General features: G+C 35.1%; 1 protein-coding gene across 3 annotated transcripts in view; it reads left to right on the top strand.

Moving 5' to 3' along the window:
* LOC122247819 (saccharopine dehydrogenase-like oxidoreductase) overlaps positions 1 to 10,000 on the top strand; it is a 12,268-nt gene that overhangs the window by 2,264 nt on the left and 4 nt on the right. For all 3 annotated transcript variants that reach the window (XM_086531412.1, XM_086531418.1, XM_086531407.1), the window contains exons 3-11: positions 60 to 166; positions 406 to 486; positions 619 to 748; positions 1,415 to 1,467; positions 1,825 to 1,949; positions 3,175 to 3,409; positions 4,020 to 4,187; positions 5,066 to 5,160; positions 9,748 to 10,000. The exon at positions 9,748 to 10,000 is cut by the window's right edge and continues 4 nt beyond it. In XM_086531412.1, coding sequence (XP_086387538.1) covers positions 60 to 166; positions 406 to 486; positions 619 to 748; positions 1,415 to 1,467; positions 1,825 to 1,949; positions 3,175 to 3,409; positions 4,020 to 4,187; positions 5,066 to 5,160; positions 9,748 to 9,841 — 1,088 coding nt within the window. In that variant the 3' untranslated portion in view covers positions 9,842 to 10,000. The remainder of the gene's footprint in view (positions 1 to 59; positions 167 to 405; positions 487 to 618; positions 749 to 1,414; positions 1,468 to 1,824; positions 1,950 to 3,174; positions 3,410 to 4,019; positions 4,188 to 5,065; positions 5,161 to 9,747) is intronic.

Here is a 10,000-nt window from a genome sequence, read left to right as displayed (position 1 = left end):
GCTTTTATTTCTGTTTGAATTATTGTAGTTTTATCTTCATGCATATATGTTCTTTATAGGATTGAGCTTGGATGATGTTGGCATTATCTTGGCTGATGTTAAAGACAACGAGTCCCTAAAAGAAATGGCCTCTAAGTCTACTGTTGTTATCAACTGTGTTGGGCCAGTAGGTTTATTTTGTTTTATTCAGTTTTCGTTTGGGTTTGAATTTTCAAGATTATATTACTACTTCCTCTTCAGCTGCTAATCTTTAGTGACCTTTTAATGGTCTTTTCTATCTCTTTCATTTTTATAAGTGTATTTACTCAATAGATAATCATACTCTGGGTTTATCACTTATATATTTGATGATGTCAAAGAAGTAATCACATATATAGATATTTAAATAATTTTCAAAATTTTCAGTATCAATTATATGGTGAGCCTGTTATACAAGCATGCTTAGAAAAAGGAGCGAGTCATGTGGACATATCAGGAGAACCACAGGTAAAGTTATGGAATACGGACCATTTTTATTTGTGAAATGTTTCCATCTGTTCTGAAAAGTTCCTTTGTATATGACTCTGTCTTTTAATGTTATGTACTAGTTTTGATTAACTTTATATTTTTCCTTTTCAGTTCTTGGAAGGCATGCAAGCAAAATACAACAAAGCAGCTGAGGAAGCAGGAGTTCATATTGTTGGTGCCTGTGGATATGATTCTATTCCTGCTGAAATGGGGCTAGTGCATATGATCAAGAACTTCAAAGGTATGTTTTAGCCATGGATAATGACAATGCCACCTGTTAGGCTGTTAGACATAGCAAATTAGTTTGGTAATATTACCACTAAGAGAAGGGCTATTTTGTCCCCTCTACCAAGTTGTTTAACCATTGCGAATGGGTGTCATGACATACATAACGCAAGAGGTCTGGCCTGACGACGGGCATTGTAATATACATGATATTCATGGATTTTGGATCATTGTGTTATTTTATTGTGCTATGAGTAAAGAGTGAGTGATGATGACAGTTGCAGTCATAATTAATTGCTGTAATATTAAGCAAAGGGGGTTTCACCAAACGTCCAAAAACTAGATGGTACCACTTTCTTCTAACATCAGCAGGAGAGAGAGTTGAATGGCACCCATCCATGGTCTCCAGCAACCACTATCTTTATAAAGCCTGCATATCTTGTATTTCATAAAACAAAAAAAAATAGCATTCAGAAACTTTTATTTTTTATAAACTATCATGCACCATGTGGGATGGCCAGATATATTGTGCATTTCTTGGGATACAGAAAGTATTAGGCGAAACATCTACATTAAAAGCAGAGCTATTGAAATTTCTAAATTCATGGTAGGCCTTTCCAGTAGGCATTTTAGCAACCCAATAGGAAAACTTTGAATTTATTGTTTAATGTTTCTTTTTCAGGGGAACTCAATTCAGCAGAGATGTTTGTTAGAACCAAGAGCTCCAAAACTACAGTATGTGTAACCTTATTTGTTTTCATGCTTATTGAGAACCAGTCATTGTTGTTGAGTGCATAAAGAATATACTCTTGTGTAAAGTGAAGTTTATTTGGTCATGCACATGCTCATGTTCATGCCCATACTTTTACACTTATGCACGTAGTGCTCACGCTCATGCATTATATTCATGCATTTGCTCACTCATCCTAAAGCTCATGCTTATACAAATGTGCATACTATAGACATACATACACATTATATACACATTCACAATTGCATTCACAATCACAGTAATAGTCACTTCATACGACACATTCTCACTTTACAATATTTATTTTAGTTTGAGAGTAAAATCATTGTATATCTTAACAGTCTATACATACGGGTACAATGGAATCTGCTGCCCTGGCTGTTGCCAACAGAGGTGAAATCGCAAGAATACGCAGAGAACTTTTCCCAATTCCTCTGCCAAAACCGAAGCACAAGGTGAAGAAGAAGTAAGTTCAGAACTCCATAATTTTTTTTTTCATTAACCCATTTGCAAGGGTGAGGGGGTGAGCGAGCGGGGAGCCCAGGCTCGCGGCTTGTGTGCCTGAGAGTCTTGAGGCGTTAGGCTTTTGCATTTGAAAACCCCGGCATTACAACCATACGAAGCAGGAATCGCCCTGCCGTGAATTATAGGTTAAGCTGAATTACTTGGTCCACTGTGTACTTTATAAGGTTAGGTAAGGACTGAATGCTATAATCACCTTTTTCTAGCAGTTTTAGTAGGTATAACTTAAAAATGAAAGTGAGGATAGCTTGCCAGTATATATGTATATTCATCAGAGAACCAGGATTCCAAGGGAAACAAATTTATTTTGTGTAATTTTAAGGATGCCATCACTCATAGATATTGTGATATCAGTAATCATTTAACCAGTAATAAGAACTAAGCACAAGTCAGATTCAGTTAGAGCATGTTCATAGATATTATTACTTGAAAATAGTAATGCAATTCATTTTTTTACCACAACTCTAATCAGAATTATCCTTTCATTATTTTTTATTCCATTGTTTCCATTAACTCATTGCGTACAGGTGTCAAGACATATATACAAGACATTGGCATCTACTCACAGTTGAAGCGCACGCATAGTCATAAAGTATTAGCGCTGTAACGGCGCTACAGGGTTCCAAAGTCAGCCTTGCATTTTATGATGTATTTATGGTAAAATATTGTTTGGGCTAGTCTGCGCTACCTGGAGGGCAGAGAAAACCCTTTTTCCGTCCCTCTAGCCGGTGCCGTTAGTGTTGTAGACCGCCTGCCTTGATGACCAGTTAGGTCATTAGGTGCCCTGTCGGCAATGGGTTAATTTGAGTGCCAGAGACATATTTAGTGGCAAGATACCCATAACTCCAACTCCTAAATAATAGGAAAGTTCTGATCTACATGAAGGCTCATGATTAGAAAAAGTGCAAGACAAAACTAATAAGCAGGTGAAACAAATTTGTCAGTAAAATAATGGTTGCCTCATTTTGCACTGTACACCAAGCAATACGAACAAGACAATAGCATTTAAAGTGTGTACACAGAAAAATGTGTAACAAAGAGTGGGACAAAAGCCATTGAAATGACTTCTGCTGTCTTTTGCCCCTTAGGAGTTAATGAATCTCATTACAGTTTCTAAAAGATAATCCTATTTTACAGTTTGCATAAATGATAGCTGATTCTCTTTTCAGGGGAGTGCTTCACAAAAATGAAGAATTAGGACTCTGGGGAGTGCCACTGCCAACCGATGAGCCTGTTGTGTACCGCACTCAGAGGTACCGCCATGCAGTACTTGGTCAGAGGCCTTTGCAGTTCCAACAGTTCTTAGGTGTACGCAAATTCTTCCAAGGGTTTGGACTCCTCTTAGGCATGGCATACTTTTCTTTCCTGTGTTTCTTCAGCTGGACTAGGAATCTGCTTTTAAAGGTAATTACTGTACATATATTTACTTTCACATTCTATACTTCAGTTCTATTTCTGAAGAGCTTTTTTGAAGATGTTGAAAAATATATATTTTTTTTTATGTTAGTATGTACAGAAACCAACACATGCAGTGTATACAAGTAAATAGGCATACTGGCTTATTGCATTACTTTGGGTAATTTTAGCTTCAAGAATAGTGTCTGGGAATAGAATAATATACTTTATAAATGTATTTGCAATATTAGTGTCCAGTGTTTCAAATGTAAAAAACAATGTTTATTGTTGTAATTCTGCTTTGAATTATTTGAGATTTGGATGTAAGGTAACAATAATTTTTAGTGGTTTAAAGTACAGGAATATTGATTACACTGAAACATTTGGAAATCAAATAAGTTAACCCTTTCCCGACGGGGCACGCGCTATGCGAAAACCCCTACGCCGGGCCATTGCAATATTGCATTGGAAACGTCACACTGGCATGACGCCCCGGCATCGGGAATTTAGCTGTGTCACATGAGTGTGACGCACTGCGTCATAGGGTTAAGAATAACAACTATAATGACATCTCATACACTTCCTACATAAATGATTACTGTTATTTTATTCTTTTCAGTATCCTGAAGTCCTGACCGCAGGTGTTTTTAGCCGTGCAGGATCAGACCGGGAGTCACTAAAAGGTCTTCAATTTACAGCCACTCTGATAGGCCGTGGCTGGTCAGACTCACTACTGCAAGGATCGGACCAGCATACAGAACCTCCAAATGCTTCAATTAAAGTCAAGGTAAAACTAATATGGCTGCTTTTATATTAAGCTTAAATTGCTAACCTGTAGGTATTGTCATAAACATTTTTTTTTTGTCCAGGTTAGTGTCTAACTATTTGTAATGGAACTATTTACAAGACTAAGGAAGAAGGAGAGAAAAATGAGAAAAAATTATTACATTAACCCGTTAACGACGGATGACGTGCACTTACAAAACCTAGATGGCACCACTTCCCGACCTCTTGCTCTAAAGTACCGCAGATGAAAGATGTTCCTTCCTCTTCCCAACCTCTTCATTTTGGATGGTTATAAGTTTTGTGTTTGTTCGTGACAGCACAGAAATACGAAAAAATAAAGTTGTTTTTTTTGTCCCCTAAAACAGTAATACTTCTATCACACTGAGTATAAGAAAAAAAAATACAGATATAAATTTCTAAAAATAGTAAAACACACAAAAAAACAAAATACAAAAATGTCTCTAGCTCTACAATGAGTGACTAAAATGGGAAAAATCAAATTATGTTTTAATATCCACAGAGATGAGCTTCTAATTCAAAGAATTTTAGTACTTACCCTTACCCTCAAGACCATAAATACTTGCACTCTTTCAAGTAGCAAAATGTTAGTAGATCATAGGTTATGTTGCAGATACAGGTGAGTGTTAGAGAAATGATAAAAATAATTTTTTTTTTTTTTTGAATAGAAGTGGATGACTACATTTTCTGAAATTATTGTAAGCTCTGCATGAAAGCTAATGTTTATGTTTCAATATAAACAATTGTAGACAAAAAGAAAGTTCATCGATCAGTGAAATCACTTCTTTTTCTTCATTTGACACTAAAAAAATGAAGTGTATAGATAGAACCATTTTCACTTATAAATGCTTTATCTCTCAGATATCAGGACCAGATCCAGGTTATGGGGCAACATCACTCATGATGGTTGCAAGTGCCATGACCATTTTGCGGGAAAAACACTCCATTCCGGGAAAGTAAGTATGAGTTTTTATTGTTAACTCACTTGACCTTAGCACTTGAAAAACCTAAGTGATCTATTTTCCATTAACCAATTAGCAGCGGATGGCATGATTTGCTGCCAAGGCAGAGTCAGTCGTAGATGCAGATGGCACTGTGTCAGACAATGTAAACCCATCATCTTACTGCATACATATTTAATAAAACCGCGACCAATGGGTTAACCCATTAGCAGCGGATGGCATGATTTGCTGCAAAGGCAGAGTTGGTCACAGACGTGAATGGCATCATACCAGACATGTAAAACAGCCATCCTACTGCACAGACCTTTTTTCAATACCATGACCAATGGGTTAAAGGAAATGGTAAATGAAGTGGGAAAAAAGTTGGGAAATTCTGGACACAACTTGGTCAACATGCAAAGAACATTGGAAACCTAGCAGATGTCAATAAAGATATTGTCATACTAGAACATGAAGAAAAAGTAGAAGATGACATCGAACAATATAATGAAGACAAGAATTTGAATATTGACATCCTCAAGGCTATTGATCTTAAAGTTTCTGAAAAGAATGAAGTAGTGCACAGAAGGACAGGGTTATTAGAAAAGGGTAAGACACTCCCTCTGAAAGTGACAATCTCCATGAAACAAGTGGCCACCGATGTATTAACCCTCTCTGGACGGGTGGTACAGTACTGTACCGCTCATTCAAAAGCCCAGTGGCCGGGCGGCACAGTATTGTGCCAGCCATTTAATTGATTTAGGCCTAATAATTCGAAAGCCCCGGCATTGTGACATTCAAGGCTAGAATGCCCCCGTCGTGAGTGGGTTAAGGATAACCATGAAGAATAGAAAAAGAAAAGAAAAATGGACAAGATAAAATATCAAAGAGGAAAGGAAACTGCTACAAAAGAAATTGGAGGAAGTGAAGAACAAAATTGAATTAGGGACAGAAGAAAAGAAAACTTGTTTGTTTTGAGGGTGAGAAGTTTCCAAGCAAAGCAAGTATAATTTTGGGATAGAAAGGCAGAGACAGACTGATACTAGTTGTGCAACCAAAAATATATTGAAAGATCATCTAAAAATGCTTTATACAAATGCTAGTGGCTTAGTCTCAAATCTACTAGAACTAGATTTGAAATTTAAACAAATAAGCCAGGTGTTATATGCATCACTAAATCCAAACTTGCCTCCTCCATAGATATTATAATATTTTGGTTAAAGGATTATATAATATTTTGGAGAAAAGATATGATATATAGATACAGAGGGGTAGTAGTAACATTACCAAGAAAATAGTTAAAGCAAATGGGGTACACATACCATCTCATACACCAATGTGGACACAAGAAAACTATCAAGAAATAGTTAAAGAAATACTAAAGAGCCTAAGAAATACTAAATTCTGTGGAAACAAATGCAAAAGAAAATCTCTTATTAGGCAATTTTAATAGCACAATTGACTGAGAAAGTCTAGACCCTATAGCACAAGCTTAGTGGAGTGCAAAATTACTAGAAATCATGAGTACTGTCTTTATCAAAATGTGAGAGAACATAGCAGGAGAGAAGGCTAGATAGACCCTCTATGCCTGATTTGATGTTTACAAGACATAAAGGTGATATAAAAGAAATTGAGCACTACCCATTTCTAGAAAAAATGACCTTGTAGTAATGAAACTAAGATACTGTTTATTACAGGGAAAATCATTAAAGGGATGGAAAAAGTGAGAAGGTACAATTACAAGAGAGGAAATTATAGGAACCTAAAACATTGCATTGAAGATATAAGCTCGGAAATAAGGCTTTCCGAAGAGAACAGATATGTAGCAAAATTTAAAACTGAAGCAAGAAAAAGCCAAAAGTAGATCAAAGAAAAGTGCAAGAAAGTGAGAGACAATAAGTAAATCCTTTGGAAAAGGTTCAGAAGAAACAGGTCTCAAGCAGCATATGAATGATACAAAGTAGAAAAAAATAAGTATATTCAAACCATGAGAAAATCAAAGATTGAATTTTAGAGAGCTATCATTAACCCATTGCAGACAGGTGTCATGATATACATGATGCAAAAGTTTTTTGCCTAACGATTGTCGTCATGCCATATTTGACATTGGGAGAGAGTGGATCACTGTGTCTTTTATTTTACTATTTGTAATAACTCAGTGGATGACAGTTGCAATCATAATTACCATAATTGCCACAATATTAAGCAAAATGAGTTTAATAAAACATTCAAAACATAGATGTCACCACTTTCTCCCAGCACCAGCAGGAAAAAAAGCCTTGACTGGCACTACCATCAGTGAGCGATGACACACAGCAAAATTCTAGCCTCATGATGTAAAGTACTGATGATAAAGGTTGTGCAGGTAGATTAAGAAGAGGAAGGTGACTCAAACCATGCCCAGTGTCTACAGTGTCCCCTATGCCAATAAGGCTGCCTTGTGCTGTGGTGCTCACAGTCATAAGCACAGGTTTCCTCCCTCTTCCCCATCTCTTCATGTTATCTTCTTTGTGGATGATTATTAGTTTTGTATTTGAGTATAAAGAAGCTAATGAGCTGGTATGGACCAATACTATAATTTAGGCAACCACAACTTTGTCTCACAATACAGCAGAATACCAAAAAAAGACGAACACAAAAAGGGCTCTAGTTTTACAATAAGTGAATGAAAAAGAGTATATAAGGTCTCAATATGTAACATGTAGCTGCCTTGTTCTGAAATAAAATCCATCTGGAGTGCCACATAGGTGGCATTAATGCCCATCCCGGGGAAACTGGACTATAATAGATGTACAAATCAGCCTAAACTCTTCTTTAATGGTATGGATGATAAAACTAAGAGTAGAGGTTATTTTTTCACAAGAAATTTCAGTCAGTATTTGTTCATGACACTGCACTTAGAAATGTAAAGAGACAGTACAAACAATAATCAGTACATTGAGAATGTCACACTCGAAAAGAAGAAAATAAAACAACCTTAAACAACTCTGTACACCATTATTTTTGATAGTCCAAAGTTGTGTGAATCAGGGGATACTACTGAAAGTATGGAAACTAGCAAATATTACATCATTGTATAAGAGTAGTGACTGGCAAAAACCCTTGAATTATAGACCAGCTTCATTGATTAGTGCAATATGTAAACTTGTAGAAAAGATGATAGCCAAACAATGGGTCAGACTAATTGAAAAAAAAATAATATGATATAAAAAAAGGCAGTTTGTTGTTAGCAAGGAGATGTCATATGTAACAAATCTCCTTCGTTTATATGACAAAGGAGATGCTGCAACAAAAACATGGATGGGTAGATTTTATATACTTAGACTTTGAAAAGGCTTTTAACAAGCTGTCACACAGTAGATTAATTTAGAATTTGAAAAGGCTTTTAACAAGCCATCACACAGTAGATTAATTTAGAAATTGGAACACCAAGGAGGAGTCAAAGGAAAACTTCCTAGGTGGCTGAAAGACTTTTTGCTTGAAAGACAAATGAACACAGTAATTAGAGGGACCTCAATGATCAGTTCTAACACTTATTACATTTATTATTTTCATCAATGAGTTACAGTCAAACATCAGCCCAGGTAGCTATCTGAATATGTTTGCAGACGACACACAAAAAAATAAAGAAGGGTAATGAATAAAGAATCATGCCAATGTCCAAAAGGACATTGAAAACCTATTTATGTGGAGTTGTACCTGCAAAATGGAATTCAACATCAGCAAGTACTATATCAACCCGTGTCCAAGTACAAGTTAGAAGACTCAGTACTAAACACTGTGGATAAAGAAAAAGAACTTAGAATAATGTAAACAAAGATTTTCTGACCTCGTAAGGCTCATTTTGAATTTATGAGCCCCCACCTGAACAATATGGACAATAAAAGAGTTTAATAGTGAAGTAGAGAAGTACATACATGTTACTGATAAGGATAAGGATTTATATTTGAACTCAAGAAGATGCAAGAGACAGCTAAAAGTTACTGTAGCAGAGGTGATAAGGAAGTAAAAAAATACACGCTACATGTATTGTAGTTTGTTGTATAGTATGAAAACTGTATATTAAGCATGTAATTATGTATACAAGTATACAAATGTATTTAGATATATAATCAAGTAAACACTTAATTTTATAGCTCTTCCTCATCTTTTTTTCAAATAAATGCAAATTATGTTAGTGAATTTGATGCTGAAATTAAGCACATCAATTAGCATAAATTATCATTATCAAAAATTTTCACCAAAATCATGATCTATGTAACTCTGCCATTGCCATTTATGTTATTATTTTTATTATTTTTTAATAATAATGATAATAACAATAATTATTAGAAATTGGAACACATTATCATTATCATTATTATTACCATAATTATTACTATAATTATTATTATTACTGTTCTTATCCTTGTCCCTATCATTGTCATTTTTGTTATTGTTATTGGTATTGTCATTATTATTAATGATGATAATGATAATAATGATAATGATAATAATAAGGATAATAATGATGATAATAATGATAATGATAATTATAATGATCATATTTGGCATACCTTATTTCCAAAGTTGTGATATAAACCTTTATTTTTCTTTTTGCAGAGGTGGAGTCTTGACACCAGGAGTTGCCTTCATGGATACGGATCTTATCAAGCGCATGGTAGATCAAGGCATGACTGTTGAGGTCATTGAGTGAGTCCAGAGGATGGAAAAGAAAAATTCTATACATTGGGTTTCTTTTTTGTTTTTTTTCTTTTTTTTTGTACATTGCAAGGCTAGTTTTTTTTTGTAATTCTGTAACTTTCAGGGAAGTATATTACTTTGTTGATTCTATAAGATAAAGCTTTCTATTTGT

This window comes from Penaeus japonicus, unplaced genomic scaffold (assembly GCF_977035675.1).
Source record: "Penaeus japonicus unplaced genomic scaffold, GWHDUDI00000001_assembly GWHDUDI00000003, whole genome shotgun sequence".
NCBI classification, from domain to species: Eukaryota; Metazoa; Arthropoda; class Malacostraca; order Decapoda; family Penaeidae; genus Penaeus; species Penaeus japonicus.
The sequence above is the reverse complement of the archived record's forward strand: the minus strand, read 5'-3'. Positions and strand labels throughout refer to the sequence as shown.